A 26,780-nucleotide genomic window follows, 5' to 3' on the forward strand; every position below is an offset into this window, starting at 1 on the left:
GGTTGGACCAGACTGTAAAAAAATTGTCTTGGTATTAACAGATGATTGAAAAGACTCTCACCAGGTCCAAAGTTGTTCTGTCTAAAATATCCACCATTTTTTCCAATTTGGTGCTTGAGGTAAAAATAAAGTCATCATCCACCCAAAGCACGTATTTGGTTGCTACCTGAGAGACGGCCAGGTTACGGCCAGCAAACCAGCCCTGTAATGAGGAGCAGAGAGCATTTTAAATTGATTTGTCCTTAAAAGAAAACATAATAGCTCAAATAGCCTTTGCTGAGTTTATACAAAAGAATATAAACATATAAAATCCATACCTTGCCAAAGGGCATGATATAATGTTCAATGTAGGGTCCAGTTACAGGTTTAGGCTCCTCTGTGTCATCAGCAATCACTATAGTTATAGTGGGGTAGAACTGGCGAATGCTGGTGATCAAATCTTGAAGTTTATCATAGCGTAAAAATGTTTTTGTGGCAATTGTGACCAGAGTGCTTATATTGTATCCTGTAAGGAGGACAATATCAAAAATCAAAAAATTTCCAATAAATGTTGATTATGAGTTGATTAATAATTATACCTGTTTTACCATTTTTGGGTCCAGGATTATAGAATTTAGGCATGGGTGGATGTCTGATCCTAATCGTGAAGGAGGCCTGGAATATACTTGCTTTAAATTGTACTGTCATAGACGAAAGAAATGGTGTTATATAAATAAAAAAGACACAAAAATTCTGCTGAATATAGAGATAAGCATGCATTATGGCATAAATGAATTCTAATACAGTACACTGAGGGAAAAAATAATTTTATCCCCTGCTGATTTTGATCCCCACTGACAAAGAAATGATCTGTAATTTTAATGGTAGGTTTATTTGAACAGTGAAAGACAGAATAAAATAAGTATTTTTTAAGTAAAAAAAACATGACTTAGTACTTGGTGGCAAAACCCTTGTTGGCGATCACAGAAGTCAGACATTTCTTGTAGTTGGCCACCAGGTTTGCACACATCTCAGGAGGAATTTTGTCCCACTCCTTTTTGCAGATTCTCTCCAAGTCATTAAGGTTTAAAGGCAGATTTTCTATAGACGGTTTCAACGGCAACAACATAAACAAACGTTACTGCGCATGCGCGCTTTTGTGGCCCAAACTTAACTTCCGGTAGACATCCAAATAGAATCAATAACAACAGCTAAGTCCTTCTAGAGTAGATTATTTTTTTAATAACAAGCGAAATATGTTGGCTGCGTAAATTAGACTGATTTATTAAAAATGCAAACTCATCCACTACCAGCAGGAGGTGCTTTAAGCACGAGAAACGAGGTTTCCCCGGTAATGGCTATAGACAAAGCAGCTCTTAAAAATTAAAAACGCTGCCTTATGCAGGATGAAATGAAAATGACATTTTCTAAAGACAATCTTTCTTCAGAAATACAGTGATAAAAAAACACCCACGCCTCGGTTTGATTTTTAAACTTGCATTACGTTTATTCAACGAAGTCTATTGGAAAATCAGTCGGTTTTTATATCGTGGCAGGTCGCCACAAATAAATAAATGTTTGGGAAACACATACCACAGCACAATAACCTGAGACCAACTTCATTACTCCTTATTAGCTGCGTTTGTAGCCCGCGACACAAACCAGACAGATAAACAAACACAGACCGGAAGTTAACTTAGGTCCAGGCGCGTGCGCCCGATGAAACCGTCTATAGAATTAAGGTCTGGAGACTGGCTAGGCCAGGCCCTTAATGTGCTTCTTCTTGAGCCACTCTTTTGTTGCCTTGGCCATGTGTTTTGGGTCATTGTCATGCTGGAATACCTATCCAGACCCATTTCCAATGCCCTGGCTGAGGGAAGGAGGTTCTCACCCAAGTTTTGACGGTACACGGCCCTGTCCATCGTCCCTTTGATGTGGTGCAGTTGTCCTGTCCCCTTAGCAGAAAAACACCCCAAAGCATAATGTTTCCACCTCCAAGTTTGATGGTGGGGATGGTGTTCTTGGGGTCATAGGCAGCATTACTTCTCCTCCTCCAAACATGGCGAGTTGAGTTGATGCCAAAAAGTTAAATTTTGGTCTGACCACAACACTTTCACCCAGTTCTCCTCTGAATCATTTAGATGTTCATTGGCAAGCTTCAGGGCCTGTACATGTGCTTCCTTGAGCAGGTGGACCTTGCGGGGGCGCTGCAGGATTTTAGTTTTCCACGGTGTAGTGTGTTACCAATTGTTTTCTTGGTGACTATTGTCTTAGCCGCCTTGTGATCATTGACAAGAGCCTCCCCTTGTAGTTCTGGGCTGATTCCTCACCGTTCTCATGATCATTGAAACTCCACATGGATCCCCAGACAAAGGGAGATTGACAATTATTTTGTGTTTTTTCCATTTGAAAAAAATTGCACCAGTTGTTGTCACCTTCTCAACAAGCTGCTTGGCGATGGTCTTGTAGCCCATTCCAGCTTTGTGTAGGTCTACAAACTTGTCCCTGACATTCTTGAACAGCCCTTTGGTCTTGGCCATGGTGGAGAGTTTGGAATCTGATCCCACTTTTCCACGGTCCATCCTTTCTGCAAGCTGTGGGCCTTGGCAAATGCAACATGATTTCTTAGTTGTCTTCTGTTTAATGCTGGTTTCTGAGCACTAATTCGACCATTGAGACCACTGCATGAAAGAATTCGACAAACTGTTCTTGTAGATACAGGGGTTTCTGGTGACCAGTTGTCATGTAGCTCTGCTGCAGTTGAAAAATGGCTGGCCCTGGACTGTCGAACCAACAAACGGTCCTCTCAAACAGTTGTCTTATGGGGTCTGTCTGACCTGGGCCTGTCATGAACTTCACCAGTTTCTTCAAATCTTTTTATTATCCTCTCCACTTGATGTTTAGATACATTAAAGATGTCTGCTGCCTCAGCAGGAGACTTGGTCTTCAGGCTCTTGATGATCAGCACTTTGGTCTGTGGTTGAATCTTTGGCATGCTGTCAGGTCAGGATGCATTTCAAATGAAGGTTGGGTGTGATGGGGTTCTTCTTCTACACACCTGGGATTGTGTTAATTACAGTATCTGTCACAGGTGACACTCTAATCTGTGATTGGTTGAATCCTTTAAAGATGTGACAAGACTTTTGTCTAAGCAAAGTCTGACCTTTCTGTCCTAATTAAATAATTAAAAATCAAGGCATAAGATTTTATTTTGGTAAAATAAGCGTAATCCAGAGGCCTTTGCCTTTCATATAAGCCACTTCTGATTCCAAATGATCAACTAGAAGTCAAGTTATTATTTGTTGTTCCAACAACTTGGATAGGCGACAAGACTTTTGTCAGGGAGTGTACAGGTAACAAGCTGAGATTAGGAGCACTACCTTTAAGAGAGTGCTCCTAATCTCAGCTCTTTACCTGTATTAAAGACACCTGGGAGCCATAAATCTTGCTGATTTATAGGGAATCAAATACTTATTTTACTCATTAAAATTCAAATCAATTTATAACTTCTTTGAAATGCGTTCTTCTGGATTTTTTTGTTGTTGTTATTCTGTCTCTCACTGTTAAAATAAACCTACCATTAAAATTAAATACTGATAATTTTTTTGTCAGTGGGCATTAGAATTAGTCTTCCCACAATAATGAGGATAAAGTCTAGTTGTTGACATGTTTGTGTGTGATAGCGAGGAGTGACATGGCAAAAGGCAGACAAAAAAAAAACCTGAATGCAAAAATGGTGATGAACTGTTTAAAGGTTCACAATTCAGTACTACACAGTTTACAGTCTGAAGTTTTTTCAGCAATACATTTATAACATTTATAATGTGTTTACAAACAATTCTCTGAATTGCATTTACACAGACTTTAATAATTTTATTATTCTACTCTATAAATCCTTGTAGGTGGCTCTATTCTCTATGTCATTATAATATCATCACCGGAACCTGCTACACAAGATGACAAACAACATATGCTAGTTGTGTACATATGTTATTGTACATCACAATAGGTAATTATGAAGCTGTTTGCTCAGTGCTCAAGTTTATTGTATTTGTAAAAGGGGTGGAGGACATACTTCTAAAAGAGTGAATGAGATAATACATTGTTGTTGTTGTTTGCATAACTCAATTTTGGGTTGTTGTCACATTAAAGAAAATAGCCACACTATAAAAGTGAAAGAAAAATTACTAAAGCAACACTATTTCTAAACATTTAGTTTCTACTTAATTCGTCTTCAAAATGACTAAACACTTAAAACTGAACATTTCTAGTCTTTGCTTAACCCGTGGCATGAAATCTAGCCAGTACCTAAACGAATTATTACCTTAATTGTCTTGTATATATTCTATAGGTTTGTTTTTACAGTGTATTTCCAATGGAAAGAATGTGGTCTCACCTACGTCAGCTGTGTTGGGATGGAACCGTGTGTTTGTGTAGGTAACAAACTCTAGCTGTTTGTTTAGGGAGGCCAGTGATGTGCTCATAAAACTAATACACATCTCTCCTTCCCCTTTGACTTGCACTCCATTCACCAGTGCTGCCGTATTGAATGTTCCCATTGTAGCAATCAGATCTACCTGCAAATAATATTGTATGAAAAAAAAAAAACAGTGAAGCAGATAAAAAAAATTATAGTCTTTCAATGAGGAAGCTTTATTTGACTTATATCCATAAAGGGATAGCTCGCCCCAAAATGAAAACAATATTTTGTCATTTCAAACCTGTATGCTGTTATTTTATTCTGCAGAACACAAGAAATGATTAAGAATAATTTGGTCCCACTTAATATTAGGTGACCTATACTATGTACTTACATAAAAAAAATTAGTACAATGTACTTATTGTGTTCATATTATACTTCAAAACACTTCTACTGCTATTGAGATGGGATACGGTAGGTTTAAGGTTTGGGACGGGTGGTATGGGTAGGTTTAAGGGTGGGTTAAGGTGTAAGAGATGGGTCAACAGTGTAACTATAAATGTAATTTCAGAAATGAATTACAGAAAAATATATATATATTTTCATTCACACTACACTCGCCGTTTACGGATACCATAGGAATGAATGAGAAGTGCCGTAAGCTGAATTTCACCTGTTTCAAAAAGTCAGTGACTTCTCTTATAAAACAGCTTTTTTTGCGACTGGTGGGATTCAGCATACAGCACTTCCCATTCATTCCTATGGTATCTGTAAACAGCGAATGAGTGTCACACAACTCTGAAATTCAATGACGTAATATGATTGGTTATCAAGGCACACATAATCCAAGTTGACCCTTACGCTTTCTCCAATACTAAGTAATACAGACCCTCTCATCTCCCAATAGTAAGAAAATCTCTGGTTCAGTTTTGCAGTTCGGACATTCATTCTCTAAGTTTTGTCTTTTCTGTATTTTTGTAACTGGTTTATGTTTTCATTGGCCAAGCATTCGTGTTGTTTTGTGTTGCACGCAGCCCTTTATCATTGGCAGCATAGTTTTGTGTTGTCATTTTTTGTGTGGACACTCAGTCGGTGAGCACTCTTATTGGCAGCATGTGTGTCGTGTTTTTTTGTGCCATGTACTCCTCTGTCAGTTGTCTTAACCCCGTCCCCGCCCCTTATTTAACTTATTGGTTTATTTGCCCTACCTGCTTTCCTTGTTACCCTCCTAACTTCCAATCCTATTTATTCTCCCTGTGTTCTCAGTCTTGTTGGTTAAACAAAGCGCGTTAAACTCGCACATTTAAAAGCACAATATGTACATTTAAAAGCACAATATGTACTTTTCGCAACTAGAGGGTGCATATTCAAAACAAACAATGAAACAAAGGCATAGTTTGATGACGCCGTGATTTAGTGTGAAATCATGGAAGTGATGGATCACAGCCGATGTAATCCATCAGGACTCGGGCAGAAATCATGTCAATGGATGTGCTAATCTATTAAAGACTTATTAAGGTCACTGTAGTATGAAGCAGGGTGGGGCTAAAACTTGTGAAAGCAAAACGAGGATGCTGGAAGGATTGCTAATGAGAGACAGAACTTTCATTTTGCCACAGTTCACCACTTCTGCTTCTTCCAGTCATGCGTATTTCACGAGTTCCCTCTTACAGATAATGAACTGAGCGAAAGGTTGTGCGTATTTGGCGCGCTGTCCGGGAGAGGGCCTCGAGCTCGGTAGTCATTCCCGAGCCCGTGGCTCTCCCCCGCCCGGGGGGAGGGGTCCGAGCTCAGCACTGGCCCGAACCCTATAAGCGCTCCCCCCTATGGGCTGAAGGTGAGGAGACGGGTTGGAGGAGGGGCGTTGACAAGACAAGAGATAAAAGAGACAATTAGAAAAAGCAGCGCTGTTTTATCATTCTAGATACATTTGTGTGTTGAAAGTTCTGTTAAAATGCTACTCTGTGCGTTTGTCACCTGTCTAATAAAATGCATAACATATACTGTATCTGTATCATATAACATATTAAAGCATCTTGTTGCCTTGTTTTCTACAAAATAAAACTGGAAAATTAAGGGTGCATGATGTCATTGGCAGGCGACGCATGACACGGCCCATTAGACTAGTTGAAAATAGCTTATTTCTCTGGATTTAAACATTCTTTTAAACACTTGGGATAATGAAAGTACACAAGTCAGCACAATATATAATATAAATGTTTAACATTGTTCTAGTGAGTCTTTTCATTATGAAATAGGCCTGTGTTCTGTACCACAGGAGAAAATAGAATACAGGTTTAGAATGACAATTCTGTCAATTCATTTAATGAAACGCATTTATAAGCAAAAAGAATAAGTGTGTACTTACCAAATAAGGCCCCTCTTTGGATATTTGGTTCAAACTCAAACCTTAAAAACCCCAAAACAGACTTATTGTGTGATCTTGCTCATGTAAAGATAAAGCTTACATACTTAGCAAAAGTGTGTTTTTACTGATCATAATCTTTGATGGAACATCAGGCAGAACCAAAATGTTATTTAACATCTTTATCAATCTGTCAGACACACATTCAATTATGTCATGTATATGTGAACACTGTCTCTAATAACATTCACAGCAAATGGTCTAAAGCTTAAGGACAATTTGATTTGTCTGTATTGGTTCGCTCTGATTAAACAAAAAATTAGCTTTGATCAGTGGTTCTGAAAGACGAACTGAGCAAATCTGTTTTTACATATAAAAACATATTGATTGTATTTTACCAGGAATTAGAATGGACCTTCTTGGCCTGACTTCCACACCCTGCGTAGGGTACTGAAGAGGGCTGTTGGCTTCGGCTATGATAAGGGAGTCCGCAGCAGTATATGTCCTGAATAAAGAAAACACTTCACTTAAAAGTCATTTATTTATGTAATTCCAAATCTTTCTTTTTCCAGTGGAACAATAAAGATATATTTTAAAAGGTTTCCTCAAAATGAGCAACGGCAATATTTTGGAATGCAAAAATATGGTAAAAATGATGCACCACCTCTTACGGAAACTAAGATACTCTTTATTTCTGTATTCCCTTGCATTTTGCAGGTTTGAGTCTTGGAAGGATGCATGTAGCTGGGTAGCCGATACTTTAGGAAACAGCAGCTGAGCGAATGGAAAATTAATGCCTGGTTTGTCGCCTTCACAAACGCACCCATTATTGGCAAGAGTCCTGGTTAAAAGTAAAAAGCATATTAAAACAAAGTGCAAAAATCAAGCCACACATCATGTTTTTAAATCAATGTACTTACAAAAAATATTGTGAAGTGGAAGAGGTGCCACTACCACAGGTAATGTGGATATGATTTGTGAATTATAATAAGTTTCCTTGTTTTCATTTTAAATAATGTGGTTTTTAATTTCCAGCGGAACTGAATGACGACAAATGTGAGATAGCAATCTAACAGTCACAAAAACAAACTGCAAAACACTCAGGAAGTGGTTTTGTAGCAAAGCTAAACTGGTGCACAGTTTCTTTTACCTATAATTGCTTCTACTCACTTTGACATGCCATCTTTGATGTGGTAAGGAATGTGGTCATTTTTGTGGCCCATGTTTTGTGTCCTTTCTTCCAGCAGCACTTTTAAAGAGTCAGGTCCTTGTAGCACGTCAATCGCCGTAACGGTGTATGAGTTCCAGTGGTTAATGAGCATGGCTATGAGCGGCAAGACCACCAGCAAAACTGCCACTGCTTTCTTATTTACACCACGCATAATTGCCTAAGACACAAAAAAGAACAGAAGAAAGGTATTGGGTACTATTGCCCCTTCAGGACATGGTTGATTATAAATGACTGTTATAATGATAAACCAGTCCAGGCCCTGCTTTGCATTCATCTTGGTCAGTAAAAAATTCTGCATGTCTCAAACCAGGCGATTACATTCAACCAACCAACTGCAGCAACAGCTGAAATGCAAAGCAAGGCCCTGGTTTATTTTCTTACATTTGTATTCCTCATCGGTGTTATGGAACTGGGTGCTTAGTCAGATAAATTGTTGTGTAGCATGTCTATTCAACCTTCAAAAATTCAGCAGTTGCCAGGTATGGGCAGTAAATTTGAAAAAAAAAAAAAAAAAAAAGTAATTTGTATATAAATACACAAGTTTAGTATTTTTGTATTTTCAAAAGCCAGTACGTCAGCCTCTTTATCATGTACACAAGCTGCAGATGTCAGAGAAAACAGGTCCATCTAGCATTGGGAAGAAAATATTCTGCCTACCTGCATGCAAATGAGACAAAAATATTTTCTGTGTCATTTATTTTTTAAAGGGCACCTATTATGCATGTTGGCAGTTTGTGACCACAGCCACCCTACAACCATGGGTGACATTTGACTCTTGAGTCAGGGGGGCAAGACAAAAAAAAAGAAAAAGTATTGCAACGCTTTAAAACAGTCAATACAGCTCAATCAAGAATAACTTAGAGGTTTACTATACAGTGGACAAGCTTTTAACTGGAAATGAATTAGACTACTGGTTGATTTGACCCGATCTCAATAAAGTTTACCCACGCTTTTGGTCTGTGAACTAGATCTCGTTCAGGACACGTGCTGTTTGTGGTAGTTTGGCCAGTATGGGTTCCAGAAATAAATTACTGAGGCTACTCTTGCTTCTTTTTTTTTCGTCCATTGCTTTGGTTATCACTGTGTCAGTCACTGCTATTTCAAGAATGAATCCAGCATAAATATGCAGACGTCATTCACGAAACTGTTCAGCATGTATGTGTCTGAAAAAAGGTTTCATACTAATTACGAATGGATTATAGACTAGTGTCATGGGTGTGTGTGGAGAAGGAGGCGCATGAAGACCAAATGCAATAACACGTCTTTTAATAATATCCACAACAGGTATAAGGACAGGTGATGGTGATAAACTAATAATGACTTAATTTAGACAGGAATAGGAAATAACCAAATATGGGCAACAGAGGGAGAAACCAACATGTAAAGTCCAAAGGGGTGTGACAATGGGCACATGAGGGAAAAACCAACACAGACAGTACAAAGAGGTGTGACACCTAGAAAGCGCTTCCTTTATTATCACTTAAAAGCGTCACTTATCTTAATTCATCGCAATCTCACAAAGTTCCATTACAATCAAAGAAGCTCTCTAAACTACACAATGAATCTCTAATTTACATCGTGTCTGCACTTAGTCATGAGATGATTCACGATCTGGCGCTTTCAGCAGTGAGTAAATTCTGACAAACTAAAACATTCCTGATTGGCCATTGCATTCAAGAAATCAACAGATACTGTATGTCTGTGATTGGCTATTGCTTAATGCTGCAAAAACATGATGGGCCTGGGCAACTGCCCCCCTTCCCTAATGTCACCCATGCCTACAATAATAAAAATTCACCCACTCCTTATTTATTAATCCCCATTAAACCAAACCAGTCTCACTAGGCATGATGTTTTGATTCTCTAAGCAATGTGACATCACATTGTTTAGGTCCTGTCCACGGACGCTGACTGACAGCTCTGTAACATTACGCTGTTTCATCCCACTTTTGGTTTCTCTTCCACCTTCAATACCATGACTGAGGTGAGACCATTGAGCTAGGCACCTAACCCCCCAACTGCTCCCCAGGCGCCTCAGCAATATAGCTGCCTACTGCTCCAGGTGTGTTAACTACGGTGTGTGTGCACTTGGATGGGTTAAATGCAGAGAACAAATTCCGAGTTTTATTTTGGTCTCATCTATCCACAAAACATTTCTCCAATAGCCCTCTGGCTTGTGCACATGATCTTTAGCAAACTGCAGATGGGCAGCAATGCTCTTTTTAGAGAGCAGGTGACTTTCTTCTTCCAACTCGGGTGTTCTTCTGATGATGGGCTCATGAACATTAACAGCCAATGTAAGAAAGGCCTTTAGTTGCTTCGAAGTTACCCTGGGGTCCTTCGCAACCTCACAGACTATTACACGTCTTGCTTTTAGAGGGATCTTTGTTGGTGGACCACTCTTGCAGAGGGTAACAGTGGTCTTGAATTTTCTCTATTTGTACACAGTCTGTCTGACTGAGGATTTGTGTTCAGATTCTTTAGATATAGCTTTGTTAACATTTTCTAGCCTAAAGAGCAACAGCAACTCTTTTTCTAAGGTCCTCAGACAGGGCTCTAGAGTGCGACCAATTTGGTCGCACGTGCGACCTAATTTCTCAATGGTGCGACTAAAAAAAATCAAAGGTTGCACCGGTGCGACCAGCCGTTCGAGGGGGAAAAAAACGAAACTCCGTCACTCTTAAAGTCTCCCTGTTGCTCAACAACAGACACACATTAGACCCATATCGTGGTCTAAAGCAATCAGAGATGAAGGACGGATCCCGCCCCCCCTCTGATTGGCTGTGGTCCAGATATTCCTGTACGTGTGTGTACGTTTGAAAATGCATGTGATGCAGTCAGGATGTCTCTACATTGTCAAGCGTTTACAATACCTCCTCCGCAAAAACACGGACTGGATCGCGGACTCCATTCATAAAAACCGAATTTACTATGGCGCGGAATGCCACGTAATACGTTGATTTCTGGATTGATAAATAAAAAGTTGGTCTGTCACTTAATTCAAATCGCGATATGGACTAGTGTCTATGAAAACTGAAAGGCAAAAAGACCGTTTAAAATGAATCCTGCATGTTCCGTTTGCCTCTATGTATTAATGGTGGAGACGTGTATTTTTTTTTTTTTAACTACATGCGTATAGGCTACTGAAGCACGCGTGACGCTCCCGCAAATTTTTGGCATTTGCGTCTCACATGAACAGATAAACTCAATCTCCAAACCTACTGTGTCACTTTTACCGTTTCATTTGAGAAAGCATCATATCATACTGTACACACATAAACTTCACGGCAATCTGTCAAAATAAAAGTACGGTTTAACATGAAACAGAACAATATTAGTCATGTATTACTTTTGTACAGTATAATGTAGGTGTTTATATATTCCTATTTATAAATCATATATATGTTTGCCAAAAATTAAAAAGTTTATTTTTCATTTGATTAAAAATAAATAAATGTTTATGCTTTCATTTGATTACGAGAAAAATTAAAACAAGAATTAAAAAAAAAAAAAAAAAAAAAAAAAAAAATTTGTAGAGCCCTGTTGTTCAAAATGTTAAAATAGAGAGTTTTGGACTTATTTTTTCACTGAAATGTTTTCGTTATTACACAAAGTAGGGTAAAGTACTGGGGGAAAAAATATGCTTCAAATAAAGAACTTTATATTGACCAGATTGTTAGTTAATCATTTACAAGTCAATATTGCCTATATGGACAGGGATTAAAAAATAAATAAAATAAAAAAGTAAAAAAAAAAGTGAACTTGTAAAACTACGGTGAAAAATGTGATGCGGTTGAAAATTTGGGTGCACCTAACTTTTGTGCTGGTGCACCTAAGAAAAAAAGTTAGGCGCACCAGTGCAACCAGTGCAAAAAGTTAGTCTAGAGCCCTGTCAGACATCTTGTTTGTTTGTGCCATGATACACTTCCACAAACACAATCAGAGTTTGATAGATACCTGTTCTTTTAATAAAACAGGGCAGGCACTGACACCTGAGAGTCATCCCATTGATTGAAAACACCAGATGAACAGATGGAATCCTATATATCGGATAATTTTCCTGAATAAATAAATGACAAAAATAAATAAATATAAGAATATAAGAAAATAAATGACAAAGAAAATATTTTTGTCTCATTTGTTTCATGGGGTTTGTCTACTTTCAGGACTGAAAATTTGATGATATTTTCGGTCATATTTATGCAGAAATATGGAAATATCTATATTGTGTAATCTCTTATTACTCTTTCCTCTATATTAGACGTGCCTTTTTATCAGTGTTTCTATTTTAGTTGCAAGTCAAGACATTTCACTTTGATTAGATATTTTATGTCCAGACTACTCTGTAAAAAATGACAGTGAATTTAATGGTAAAATACAGTAAAAATACAGTAAAAACCTGTTAAATGGTTAAACGGTAAGTTCCCCTACTTTAAACGGTGAAAAACTGTATTGGACATTGCATGTAATTTTACGGTAGTATACAATTTTTGGAAAATAATTGTAAATTCACATTCCCAGAGTTCCCTGTGCTACATTTCAAATTTGATGTTTTTTTTTTTTTTGTTGAAATAACTATGTTTCTTCCTAGTTTTTTCTTATCAGTTTTGTACATTAGGGTTGTATGTTACATCTAATGGTAAATTAATGTTTATTGCATCATTTCAGTTCATGATGGTGTTTAGTGGTCAATTCAACATCAGTTTCGACGCTACTGGCCAACATGGATGAAAGTCCAGTGACCAGTGATCTCTGACACACACGGTTCAGGTACTTATAAGAATAGGAACAGGGATAAGAATGGGAAATATAGCTCAGAATCTATTCTTGGAGTTGATTCAATCATAAGATAAGGGGAGGACTGATGCTTAATTCTACTTGTGCCCATCTCTGGCGGCTGCCTAATTCAAACCCATTTGTCCATTTTCTACCTGTCTATACCAAAAAATAAATGGATTAAGGCTATCTGTTTCTTCAATTGAAATGCGTTAACTCGTAGTTTGCAGTGTCAGTAGTTCAGTGCGTAAGAGGTGTTTTCATTCTGCCTCTGGACAGTGTAAACAATGTTGAGTTTACCTGGCTGCCTAGAAACCAAAAACCGAATGTGGTTTCATGTCAAAAGCCAAATGCCAAGTCATCCCTCTCTGAAGGCTGTATGGAAACTAGTTGAAACGCAAAACCCAGTCTTGCATAAGGTTAAAACAAGTATGGTAGGTTTACTTTAAGTACTGAAGAAGATCCTGATTTCATTGGTTCTTATTGGGATGCTGCTGTTACTATGCAAAATATAATCCGACAAGTTGGTGAAGTTAAGTTGAAGATAAAGTTTAAAATATTTGAATACAGAGGTGGAAATAGTCCTGCAACTGTCCTGACACCATTAGAAAAAAATCCACAAACACACACACAACACACACACTCAGAGGTTTGACTAAGTGAGTGTCATACAGCCTGAAAATTAAATCCCATTCCAAATAACTTTTCCAGCTTTATTTACAATTTTGGTCTAACACCAAACCAATGAATGAAAATAACACCACAGTTATGCAAACTAATAAAACAACAACAACAGCAAAAACTGGAATAACAGGACTGGAAAAGTCATCAGCCCATTGATTTATTACTTTGCAGAGAAGCCTTTTGCTTTAATTACAGCCATCAGTCTTTTTGGATATGTCTGTAGAGCTTTACACACCTTGATTGGGTAACATTTTCCCATTCTTCCTTGCAGAATAGCTCAAGTGCAGTCAAATTCTATGGTGAGCAACAATGAACTGCTCTCTTTAAATCCATCCACAGATTTTCAATTGGATTTAAGTCAGGGCTCTGACTTGGCCACTCAAGGACATTTACCTTCCTATCCTTAAGACATTTTGTTGTTGTTTTGTCAGTATGTTTAGGGTTGGAAGGTGAATGACCTGCCCATCTCCAGCTGTCAAGCAGATGGATCCAGGTTTTCCTTAAGAATTTGGATGTACTTGGCAGCATCCATTTTCATATCAATTCTGACCAATCACCCAGAGAAACACCCCTACCTGCCACCAACATGCTTCACAGTAGGTATGGTGTGTTTTGGTGTCTGATGTGCTGTGTTTGATTTTCACCAAACATAGTGCTTGGAATTCAGTCCAAAAAGGTACATTTTGATTTTATCAGAGCACCTTTTGCCAGAGGGTATTAGACTCTTCCAAATGTGTTCTCTTACGAGAGGTCTCTCGTACTGCGTAAGTATCTTACGCTTGGGGAAAATCCTTTCCGCGAGAGATATTGAAGCCAAAAAATTATCCTTAATTTTGTATTCATGTAAAACGCGTTGCCGCAGTGTGCAGACATAGGCGAGGCGGCTCGCGTGCCTATTGGCTGCTCTGCTGCAACTGCAGCACCTATCGAGTGAGGCTTGGCGTGGTGCCAGCTCCAATGAGGGCATTTCGCGTCTAATACGTCATCTCCCACCCAAAGTGGCGTGATCCAAGCCTATAAATATCGCTCGAAGGTAGCTACACACTGATTTTTTCATCCTTCATACATCAGCGGGACGAGTCTGAAGCTGCTGGCTACGCCGCCTTCCTGCCTTCCTGCTGCGCTTTCCGGCGACTATATCCTTTTCTAAGCTATTTACTCTAAAAGAGCTAGCGTCTTTTTAAAGATGCCATCCTGCGACTCGTGCGGAGTCGCACTCAGTGACGGGGACCGCCACGCCGTGTGCGTTTCCTGCCTGGGGGAGGAGCATGCTGCGATGGCGCTCGCCGAGGGAGGTTGCCCTCATTGCGAGTCACTGGCCATGGCGATTCTGAGGACTCGCTTGGCCTTCTTCTCGCAGCCCGCTCCTATGCCTGCTGCGGCGCCGCGCCGTAAAAAGCGCCGTGCCCAGAGGCTACCGGAATCATCCTCCAGCCGTCAAAGCTCGCCGGTGCGCCTGCTAGCTTCACCTACACTCACCTTCTCAGTGCCGGATTTGGAGCAGCCGCTGTCAGCCGCTGCGCCCGCCGACGTCGCTGTCGAGGAGAGTGGGATGGAGGAGGAGGAGGACTCTTGCTCGCTGGCAGCGTCAGGCAGCGAGGACTGGGCGAGCTCTGCGGACATTAGGCATGGGATGATAACCGGTTTCAAGGTTTACCGCGGTTTGAAAAAGTCACGGTTTCAAAACCGGAAACAAAAAAAGTTATACCGTTCCTACGATATGCGCATTTTCTGTGTCAAAGTGAAAGCGCAGGACTCCCTACTAGGTTGTGTGTGTGCGTCCCTGCAGAGAAAACAATGCAGCCCCTCCCCCACCGGTTAGTGCTCAGGCGCGTGTCTGTGTTTGTGCACGTGATCCACAGTCAGTGAGATTCAGCAGTAATATAAGTTCAGGACGGCCAAAGGAGGTGAACCCCCACAACACAGAGTGGGGAATAGCAGACTATATGTACTAATTTTACGTTTCTGTGAACTTTAGCACAACAATTAAGTTAAAGTGAAATCACGTCTTTGCTTTTAAGCCTTCTGTCACGTTAAAGGTGCAGTGTGTAGGTTTTGTGGCATCTAGCGGCGAGATTGTGAATTGCAGCAGAGTACCGCTCACCCCTCCCTTTACAGAACTACGGAAGCCGATACAGGATTTAAATCTCACCTTTTTTTTTGACAGCAACGAATAGTGAGATTTCTTTTAAAATGTAATTTAAGGAATTATATTAACTTTATCATTCAATAAAACTATGTTATTGTGAATATTACTTGTTCATCATTGTGTCAGTGTTTTTTTCGCAAGCTGATTCTATGTTAATAAAAACATAATGGTTAATTAAGGTCTTTATGCACCCCTGAAAACATAGTTATTGCACCACTGTCTAGAGATCATCTTAAATATTACACGGGGCACCTTTAACACAAGTGACTGCAATTTAATTTAATTAAGAAGATTCAATTATTTATTTTAATTATTTTGCCTTCTGTTCCATGTTACAAAATGTTCTATATGTTTCCTAAAATAAAATATACTGTAATCCGTTTGGGGAAAAAAAGGTTGTTTTTTTTACCCAGACATTTAAATGTAACATTGTAGAGCAGTGATTACAATACCGTAATACCGTGAAACCGTGATATTTTTATCCAAGGTTATCATACCGTCAGAATCTTATACCGGCCCATGCCTAGCGGACATCGCCCCCCCTGCCCGCGCCCCACCCAGCGCGAGAGCCTCTATTGAGTCAGAGCTCATGAGGATTTTAACCCAAGCCACGGCGAGCCTGGGCCTGGAGTGGTCCTCACCTGAGCAGCCTGCTCACAACCGGCTGGATGGCCGGTTCTTGCCGAAAGGAGAATGGACGTCACAAGCGAAACCGGCCCCTTTCCTTCTGGAGCTTCACCAGGAGCTCGCAAAGTCTTGGAGCGCCCCCTACTCAGCGAGAGTGCGCCCATCCTCCTCCCCGGCGTTCTCTGTAGTGGACGGCGCCGAGAGTAGAGGTTACCTAGCGATACCTCCGGTGGAAGAAGCGATCGCGGCCCACTTATGCCCGCCCTCAGCTGGACGGCGTGCTAAGCCGGCGCTGCCGTCTAAGGCCTGCAGACAGACGTCGAGTCTGCTACACCGAGCTTTCACCGCGGCGGGACAGGCCGCCTCAGCGCTGCACACCATGGCCACGCTGCAGATCTTCCAGGCAGACCTTCTCCAAAAGCTGGACGAGGAAGGCCCTGACGCGATCTGCGTACCGGATTTGAGGAGCGCCACGGACCTCGCACTCCGTGCCACCAAATCGGCAGCTCAGGCCATAGGACGCAACATGGCGGCGCTGACGGTTGCAGAAAGGCACTTGTGGCTCACGCTCTCAGAGATGGCGGAGTCCGAGCGCACAGCTTTTCTTGATGCGCCGTTTTCCACGGCTGGTCTGTTCGGCACGTCGTTGAAGGACTTCACTGAGCGGTTTGCAGAAGTTCAGAAGACCTCTCAGGCGATGAAGCACTTCCTGCCGAAGCGGTCTAGCTCTACCGGTCGCCCAAAGCCGCCAGCGCAGAGCTCCAGACCCCAGCCTCAGCCCGCTGCAGCTGTCTCACAACGCCACCAGGAGCAGGGAGCGAGACCTCGTTCCCGCTCTGCAGGCCGCCGCCACGGAGCGCGCGCTCAGAGACCCAGGGTTGAGCTGAAACCTAACCCCCCGAAGCAGGCCTAGTACAGCTAGGAAAACGCCGGTGCGCGAGTCCCTCGGCTGCCAGACTCCCACCGAAAGTATTCGCTCGCTCAGCTCCAAGAAATGTGGCTGTTCCAGCATCATCCGCAGTCATCAGGCCGGCGCTGCAGCCTGCCTGTCTGCACTCAAAAGCCGTTCTCACGGCTACCCAAATAAATCCTCAAAAGAGTGTATTTTCGGGTGTTCCGGCCACAGCCGAAGGTGTTTTGTGTGTAGCACGCATGCCCACTGTCCAGTGCCCATCACTACACATAAGCACATCCTGTCATACAAACCCCGCGCACATAAAGTCGACCCAAATCGACTGCGCTTCACATGTGATATATGTGCCCACCCTAAAGTGCCCACACATATCATATCAGGCAGGTCTTACGGTTTCTGTAAAAACGAAACCGGACGACGCCCCGTCTACGCGGCTAAAAGCGGCATTGAGTGTGTTAAATGTGCCCGTTACCACGCAACCACATATACACACAAAGATAGCAGTCCCCGCGGTCAGCGTAACCCGAGCCTCGCATGTCACAGACACTTGTGCGTCAAAACACACTGAAGCGGCCCCGTTATTAACAGATCGGAGCGCGCTTCGCACCCACCCCCTTGCATTACATGCAAATGCATGGGAAAAGCTCCCGGGGGTTTCACAATGGGTGCTGGACATCATAAAAAGAGGCTATTCGCTCCAGTTTCGACGGCGCCCTCACCGTTACACGGCGCGCGTCGAGACCACTATACAGGCAGATGCAGCACACCTGCTACGAGCCGAAGTGACCACATTATTGAGCAAAGGAGTATTGAGCAAATAGAACCCCTGTCTCAAGGTCAGAGCGAAAGAGGGCTATACAGCAAATACTTCCTGATACCGAAAAAAGACGGGGGAGTCAGGCCCATACTAGATCTAAGACAACTGAACAAAGCGCTGGTGAAGCGAAAGTTCAGAATGCTCACGACCAAGAAAATCCTCGCGCAAGTGTGCCGAGGAGACTGGTTTGTGTCAGTGGATCTGAAAGACGCGTATTTTCAAATACAGATAGCGTCGCGTCACAGGCGATTTTTGAGATTCGCCTTCGAGGGCCAAGCTTATCAGTACACAGTCCTGCCATTCGGTTTGTCCCTAGCACCCCGTACGTTTACGAAGTGCATGGACGCAGCGCTCGCCCCGCTCAGACTGAAGGGAGTGCGAATACTGAATTATTTGGACGATTGGCTGATTTTAGCGCAATCTCGCTCAATGCTCAGGAAGCATACGACCATGTTACTCGATCACCTCGAGAATTTGGGTTTAAAAGTCAATTGGGAGAAAAGCTCGCTGAACCCCAGCCAGAATATCTCCTTCCTGGGCATAGAACTGGATTCGCAGTCAATGACAGCGAAGCTATCGCAAGAGCGCGCGCTGAACATTCAGAGCGCAGTGAGCGCGCTCTGCTGCAGCACGTCTGCCCCGCTCAAGACCTTTCAAAGAGTGTTAGGTCTTATGGCCTCAGCATCATCAGTTCTACAGTTAGGGATGCTCTGCATGCGCCCACTGCAGTTCTGGCTGAGAGCGCGAGTGCCGCGCTGAGCGTGGGCGTCCGGTCGACTCCGTCTCACGATCAATCAGAGATGCGTTACAGCCCTGATGCCGTGGAGAGCAGCCGGCTGATACCAAACAGGTGTCACTCTAGAGAGACCCTCGAAGGTGAAAGTAGTGTCCACGGACGCGTCCACCTCGGGATGGGGAGCGCTGCTAGACGGCAGACCGTCGTTCGGCCAGTGGTCAGAACGCGAGAAATCACTGCATATCAACTGCCTCGAAATGATGGCAGTGGAGAATGCGCTGACATATTTTCTTCCCTTATTGAAGGGAAGTCATGTATTAGTCCGCTCCGACAACATATCGGTAGTGGCTTACATAAATCGCCAGGGCGGTCTCAGGTCCAGAAAACTACATGCACTTGCAGAACGCCTTCTGGTATGGGCTCATCGCAACCTGCGCTCGCTGAGGGCAGCGCACGTGCGGGGGTCCCTAAATGTGGGACCAGACAGACTGTCCAGGAACAATGTTCCGGCGGGCGAATGGTCGCTGCACCCTCAAACGGTGCAGCTATTATGGAGGGTATTCGGCAGAGCGGAGATAGATCTATTTGCATCTCAGGACAACGCTCATTGTCTAGAATTCTTTTCCAAAGCCAAGGACGCGCTAGCCCATGCGTGGCCCCGCCGTCCTCTTTACGCTTTTCCCCCCGTCTCTCTCCTACCTCAGGTGATAGAGAGGGTGAAGGAGGAGGGGTGTGCAATACTGCTAATAGCGCCGTTTTGGGAAAACCAGCCCTGGTTCCCAGCGCTGATGCAGATGACGAGCATCGCACCGTGGCCAATACCAGTGAGGAGAGACCTCCTCTCGCAGGCGGGCGGCTCGATTTGGCACCCTCACCCCGAGCTGTGGTCCCTTCATGTATGGGTCACCAGGGAATATATGATGAACTCCCCACAGGAGTGATATCAACGATCACACAGGCTAGAGCTCCATCTACTAGACGGCTCTATTCCTCGAAATGGTCGATATTTTCGGACTGGTGCGCAGCCCGCGGATCTTCGCCCACCGACTGTGGAGTGACAGATCTACTTTCCTTCCTACAAGAGCTGCTGGACAAGGGCAGGTCCCCGTCCACGCTCAAAGTTTATGTGGCGGCTATAGCAGCGTTCTCAAGGACAACGCTAGGTCAGTCAATAGGGAGGAACGATTTAATCATCCGCTTCCTTAGAGGAGCTAAGAGATTAAATCCACCCAGACCGCCTTCAGTCCCAACGTGGGACCTTTCTGTGGTGCTGGACGCTATGAAGAGCGGACCATTCGAACCACTACAGGCAGCTGATTTAAAATATCTGTCTCTTAAGACTATATTTCTCCTAGCGCTCGCTTCAGTGAAGCGCGTGGGAGATTTGCACGCACTCTCTGTGGGCGCGACATGTATGGAGTTTGGACCTAATGACTCTAAAGTTATACTCAAACCCAAGCATGGATATGTGCCAAAGTCTATTAACACACCGTTTCGAGCACAGGTCATCGCCCTGTCTGCTCTACCGGTTGTGAATGAAGAGGCTGACGCGAGACTCTTATGTCCAGTTAGAGCGCTAAGAGTCTATGTGTTTCGCACGTCTGCTTTTAGGCAGACAGAACAGCTGTTTGTCTCGTTTTACGGGCATTCTAAAGGAATGGCTGCGTCAAAACAGAGTTTATCCAGATGGATAGTGGATGCTATTGCACTGGCATACGAGTGCAAGGGCATGCGATGCCCGCTGGGTGTCAGAGCACATTCCACGAGGGGCGTGGCCTCGTCGTGGGCTTGGTCGAGTGGGATCAACTTACAAGACATTTGTACGGCGGCGGGCTGGGCCTCTCCGTCTACATTCATAAGATTCTACAACTTGGAGGTTCCCACCCTACAGGCCAAGTTATTATCGGTCTAGATATTAACAGATATCTAGACCCATTTTCCAAGTTTATCCAGGTCGTTTACCTGCCCGGATACACTAGGAGCCAGTGTTACTAGGGTCCTAAGCCCTTTATACGTTCAAGCACGTTCAAGCACTATATGAACCCCGGGCTATTGCCCTTGGGTCTATGGTATCAGATCCTGGCATGCACGGCGTTTTACATGGGGTCCCCAAGCGTAAGATACTTACGCAGTACGAGAGACCTCTCGTAAGAGAACGTACTCGGTTACTAACGTAACCTCGGTTCTCTCAGAGAGGGAACGAGTACTGCGTATCTTGCCGTGCAAGCGCGTGCTCTGGGCGCATTTATGATGAAAAAACCAGTGTGTAGCTACCTTCGAGCGATATTTATAGGCTTGGATCACGCCACTTTGGGCGGGAGATGACGTATTAGGCGCGAAATGCCCTCATTGGAGCTGGCACCGCGCCAAGCCTCACTCGATAGGTGCTGCAGTTGCAGCAGAGCAGCCAATAGGCACGCGAGCCGCCTCGCCTATGTCTGCACACTGCGGCAACGCGTTTTACATGAATACAAAATTAAGGATAATTTTTTGGCTTCAATATCTCTCGCGGAAAGGATTTTCCCCAAGCGTAAGATACTTACGCAGTACTCGTTCCCTCTCTGAGAGAACCGAGGTTACGTTAGTAACCGAGTACGTTTTTGCATATTGCAAATGAGAAAGGCTTCTTTAGTGCCACCCTGCCATACAAGCCAGCTTTGTGTAAAGCTAGAAGATAGTTGTCACATGCACAGACTGAACAGACCCAGCCATAAAGCCTTGTAAGTCCCTCAAAGTTGCCGCTGGCCTCCTGGTAGCTTCTCTTATCAATGTCCTCCTGGCTCTGTCATCCACTTTGGACATCCACTTTGTGCTGGTGGTGCTATAAGCTTTCAACTTCTTAATAATGCCCTAAACAGTACTCTGAGGGACAGCTAAAGCCTTTGACAAAAAGGTTTGACAAAATATCAGCAACATTATGAGATTGTAAGCTTGGGTCACAATATTGTAGGTCTATCAACCTTATTTTTCCTGTAAGAGCTGGCGCGGCCATTTGTAAATTTAATGTGTCTAGCTTCCGGTCTCATCCACTTCCAGCTGCTTTTAGCTGTACAAAACAACTCATATTGCTTCTTGATATTGCAAACTGGTGTGTCTTTCCATATTATTTTAATGTATTATCTTAATTATGAACACACTGGTTTGTAGTACAAACAGTTTTACTGTTATTTACTGTTATTTCCCTACAGCGGCTTATGAAGCGGAAGTCTAACACATTACCAGAAAAAAGCTAATTTACGAATTTTAAAATAAGGTGGATAAGGTTTTTGTGTTGAGTTCTCATTCCAAGCGGGACTAAACAGTTGGTAGCCCTGCCAACACTGCCATTTACTGTGTGGTTTGTCAGCTAAGTGTGATCATACAATAGTATAAAAGTCATGTGCGGTCAGAAATCAAAGCAGTAAACCGTTTAAAATTGTTATAAACAGTGGTACTTTAAAAAAAATAAAATTATACCATCACCCTGTGGTGTGCAATTGTAGATATTATGGAATATTTATATTTTGCTGAAGAGGATAACAGCAACAACTTAAAGTTTACATGAGAAAAGCTTTTACACTTTTCTGTCTATTAAACAGGTCCATAGTCTTCGGATGAAACACCATCCACGTAGGCTAACAAGCTTTGAGTTATCATTTGCGATTTCTTTTAATCATTTCCCCCCCTATTCATTTAATAAGTACAATTATTTGTAGTATAATGACTTACCTTAAAAATAGGGGTAGTCCAAAACTCATTTAACTGCCTCAAGTGCAAAGCGTGCGTATAGAGTGAATGAGGATGTGAATCCACGCATAGCAGAAGCAGTATGCGGAACTCGAAAATCATACATGCTGAATAAATAAGCTTTCCATTGATTTATGGTTTGGTAGGATAGGACAATATCTGGCCGAGATACAACTATTTGAAAAGCTGAAATCTGAGGGTGCAAAAAAATCTAAATATTGAAGAGATCGCCTTTAAAGATGTCCAAATGAAGTTGTTAGCAATGCATATTACTAATCAACAAATAAGTTTTGAAATATTTACGGTAGGAAATTTACCAAATATCTTCACGGAACGCAATCTTTACTAAATATCTTACTTAATACTGATTTTTGGCATAAAAGAAAAAAAAAATTATATAATTTGTCCCAGACGTTTTAACCAAAATACTGCCCATCAGATCTGCCCTTGATAGCAGCTTCATGTAATACAGCAAGTGAATGGAGACATCTAGTGGCTATCCAAGTGAACAGTTGCTAGAGTTCACTCACACATCATGTTAAAATGAGACTGAAACACATTGCCTTTACAAAATTTCTCATTAAAATTGTAAAAAAAATAAAAAAATAATGCTACTGTTTAGTACCGTTTTAGGAGGAAATTATAATATTTATTATTTGATTGTATTGACATCTAGCTTAAACAGAAGAAATACATACAAATCTGCATATGGCTGTATGAAATAAATTAGTTGAGAATAGTTTAATTTTAAGGCTGGGCAACGATTAATCGCATCCAAAATAAAAGTTACATAATACATGTATGTATATTTATTATGTCACATATACATATACATATAATTACACAAACATGCATGTATATATTTAAGAAAAATGTGTCATGTTTATATATTAAATATAATAAATTCTTTGAATATAAATATGTAAATGTAAATATTTTCAAATTATGTACTATGTCTTTATTTATACATAATAAATATTCAGTACACACACACATATATAAACAAAAACTTTTATTGTGAGTAATCGTTATTACACCGCTTTGTCTTTTACTCTCTGAGTCTGAGGGTTGTCTGGCACTTTTTTGTTAGTCAGTTTGAAACAATAATAATTGCTAAAAACAGGTATGTACTAAAATGAATTAAATTACACATTTTAATGATGATGCCTTCAGTACATTTACAGTATAAAAGTAAATTATTTAATTTTCCTAATAAATAGTCAAATTTGTCATCCTTAACATGAGCGAACGCCCCTAGTGGGCGGGGACACCCATGACAACAAACCGGCTATTCCTCCAATCAAACACCTCGATATGGCGTTCCGTGTGTGATGCTGACACAGTACCCGCTCATGACAGAGGATCTTTTGTCTCGTAAAAGCACACAGAGGCCTGTTCACCATACAGTTAAAGGCAAACCGAAAGCTAATACAGGCCAAAGTAAGTCGGGTGACTGTCGCATACCATGTCTTTAACTAAAGAATGAAATCCTCAACGTTTGTTTATGTTTAGCGTCACAACACGCACTCAAACGCAACCTGACGCGCTCCTCTCATGTAAGCTAGCGGACATTGAAAGGAATAAAGACTGAAGGCATGAAACTGGTCGGAGTTCAAAGCGTTCTTTGGGACGGTGACAGGCTTGCAGAGGGCAGATAAAGAATGCAAGGTAAGGGCCTTTGTTCTAGATCTCTGATGCACCTCTCATGTCTTCAATAGTGCGTGTATTTTGGTTGTCTTATGGATAGACCATAGACCATACATTTTGTCAATTCATTAAAATATGTATGTAATAACTTAAATTCCGTGCAGTTTTCGGTCCATTAATCGAATTTGGAAAAATCCAGCTTAGACTGGGATTTGTTGGGTCTTTGCAGGATTTCTTTAGAGCAAACATTCTGTTTGAACACTTGACTGGGGTTTAAATGAAAATTGTAGGCCTAATAATAGAGAGTGATTTAGAATTTCTTAGTGTTTCATCCATAATAATACAAATGGTTAACTCTGCGGTCAGCCTGAATGTTATTGGTCAACTTTGTAAAATGTGCATTTTTAAACACTTGCAATATGACTGAAGGCCTGGCAGCAGCAGCAGGTGCCTAATTCTTGGAAATGAGGGTAAGAACCAAGATTTATCAGTCACGCAAGGTAACCAGCTTATGATTGATTCCTCAGATTTAACCTGAATCCTAAATAGAAAATGGGCTTATATCAACATGCCTGAAATGATCTTGAAAAGAATAGGTGTTTTGTCTATTCCAGGGGTTTTCAAACCTGTCCTGGAGCCTCCCCTGCCCTGCACATTTTGCTTGTCTCTCTCATCTAATACACCTGATTCAAATCATCAGCTCATTAGTAGAGACTGCAAGACCTGAATTGGGTGTGCCTAATAAGGGAGACATACAAAATGTGCAGGGCAGGGGAGGCTCCAGGACAGGTTTGAAAACCCCTGGTCTATTCAATTATGTAAGGTTATAATTGAAAAAGTATCTACCCTAAAATTAGAAACCTCATGGTAGCTCAAGTATGTTTTTATAGGAGTTCATAAATTGATGAAAATCTAATAATTGCTTAAATAAAAAATAAATAAATAAATAAACTTACCAACACTAATACACATTTATTAACTTAAAATCTCACAGTGTGCTTCAAGTAAATATTTTAGGTAAAGCGGGTTTGACAAAAAAAAAAAAGTTTGGAAATCCCTGCTCTAGAGGGAAACAGTTTTTATTTGCCAGGTTTTTCTGTTATATGGCTCAAGTGATAAATTTGTCAATGAAAACAATTGTCACTGGAGCAGCACCCTTATAAGGACATATTTGTACCTGTTTTACCCCTAATAGGTACATATTAGTACCTTAGAGTAGTAATACATACCCTTAAGGCAGGGCTGCTCAACCCTGTTCCTGGAGATCTACCTACCTGCAGATTTTTGTTCCAGCCCTGCCCCAATACAGCTGTCTGTAATTATCAAGTGCTACTTAAGAGATTAATTAGCTGGTTCAGGTGTGTTTCTTCAGGGTTGGAGCTGAACTTTGCGGCATAGTAGGGGTGCTTTTCATTTCTTATTTTTGCATCCTCGTTTCCTTTCCTTGCTTCCTTTCCTCGTGTCTTAGCTCCACCCCCCTAGAATACGAGGGAAGGATTTAAGGAAAGGAAGTGAGGATGGAGGAGTCAAAGGAGGAACATTGGAATATTCTTGACCACTCAAGCGTCACTTCAAAGCGTCATAAGCTGCGCTAAAGGGATCTGCCCATATGTTGTTAAAGTTCGTTATTTAAGGCATTCATAATAATTATTAACAAAGCAAGATGCCCTGTTTAAATATATGACATTATTTACACTGCAAATGTAAAATATAAATGTAAATTATTATGACATATCTGAAGGGGGAGGAGTGCGTCACGTTAAGTCGATAAAACACTTCCGCATAGAATACACCTGTGAATCCTCGCTCAAGACTCCTCAGGAAGCCTCCTCGATCCTTGCCTCCTCACGGTGCAATTAAAGAATCGAGATGTCCTTCCCCAAATCTTACCCTGGAGGTCCAATGTGCTGCAGAGTTTAGCTCCAACCCTGATCACACTCACCTACCTGTTATTCTCTAATGATCCTGAAGACCTTGATTAGCATGCTCAGGTGTGTTTGATTAGGGTAAGAGCTAAACTCTGCAGGAAAATGGATCTCGAGGTCCAGATTTGATGATCCCTGTTCAACAACATGGCTGAGCTCGATCGGTTTCCGGTTCATAGGATGGAGGACGGAGGAGCGAGGAAACGAGGAGGGATATTGAAAAGCACCCTAGATCTCAAGGAACAGGGTTGGACACCCCTGCCTTAAGGTATTAATATGTGCCTCCGAGTTAAAAAGGTGCAAAGATGTCCTTTTAAAGCTACTGCTCCAGTGACAAGCTGTTGTACAATTTTGATCCCTTTATTCTGTGTGTACTGTAACCAATGTTTTTCTATGCTCACAGTGACCAATGTTGGCAGGATCCCAAATTGTCACCATGAAAGCAGGGAATTCAAGATGTGCTTTCTCCCTGGGCTTCCTGGTGGGCAGCTGCACCTTGTACGTCTTCTTGAGACAGGTGTGGTTTGAGGAGAGCTTCAGCTGGAAGCGTGATGGAAAGAGCAACCCTGCTCCGCTGGGGCCTGAGCAAAACACCCCCAACCTTACCTGGAGAGTGGAAGGATCTGCTCTGATCAACCTCAAACACCCTCACCAGCCAGGTGCTGCAGCGCCCTCTGTGCATCATTAATGTTACATACATTAATGAGTGTAACATGATGTAAAGCACTGCATCATAATAGCTGGCGCAAAGATTTCACTTTCTAAACGCTTCATTGAGGTTTCAG

The 26,780-nt window shown here is 41.9% G+C and overlaps 2 protein-coding genes across 2 annotated transcripts in view; one reads left to right on the forward strand and one right to left on the reverse strand.

Moving 5' to 3' along the window:
* Window positions 1–22,762, reverse strand: part of b4galnt1a (beta-1,4-N-acetyl-galactosaminyl transferase 1a) — a 38,044-nt gene extending 15,282 nt beyond the window's left edge. Inside the window, exons 1-9 of the mRNA XM_073823218.1 lie at window positions 22,406–22,762; window positions 7,935–8,152; window positions 7,429–7,605; window positions 7,163–7,269; window positions 6,768–6,808; window positions 4,376–4,556; window positions 588–680; window positions 318–505; window positions 62–202 (exon numbers count right to left, since the gene is read on the reverse strand). Coding sequence (XP_073679319.1) covers window positions 62–202; window positions 318–505; window positions 588–680; window positions 4,376–4,556; window positions 6,768–6,808; window positions 7,163–7,269; window positions 7,429–7,605; window positions 7,935–8,152; window positions 22,406–22,525 — 1,266 coding nt within the window. The 5' untranslated portion in view covers window positions 22,526–22,762. The remainder of the gene's footprint in view (window positions 1–61; window positions 203–317; window positions 506–587; window positions 681–4,375; window positions 4,557–6,767; window positions 6,809–7,162; window positions 7,270–7,428; window positions 7,606–7,934; window positions 8,153–22,405) is intronic.
* A 1,000-nt stretch (window positions 22,763–23,762) lies between these two features.
* The window catches only part of c1galt1la (core 1 synthase, glycoprotein-N-acetylgalactosamine 3-beta-galactosyltransferase 1, like a), a 10,664-nt gene continuing 7,646 nt past the window's right edge, over window positions 23,763–26,780 (forward strand). Inside the window, exons 1-2 of the mRNA XM_073823591.1 lie at window positions 23,763–24,091; window positions 26,399–26,654. Coding sequence (XP_073679692.1) covers window positions 26,405–26,654 — 250 coding nt within the window. The 5' untranslated portion in view covers window positions 23,763–24,091; window positions 26,399–26,404. The remainder of the gene's footprint in view (window positions 24,092–26,398; window positions 26,655–26,780) is intronic.

The sequence above is a fragment of the Garra rufa genome, chromosome 18 (genome assembly GCF_049309525.1).
Source record: "Garra rufa chromosome 18, GarRuf1.0, whole genome shotgun sequence".
Classification (NCBI taxonomy): Eukaryota; Metazoa; Chordata; class Actinopteri; order Cypriniformes; family Cyprinidae; genus Garra; species Garra rufa.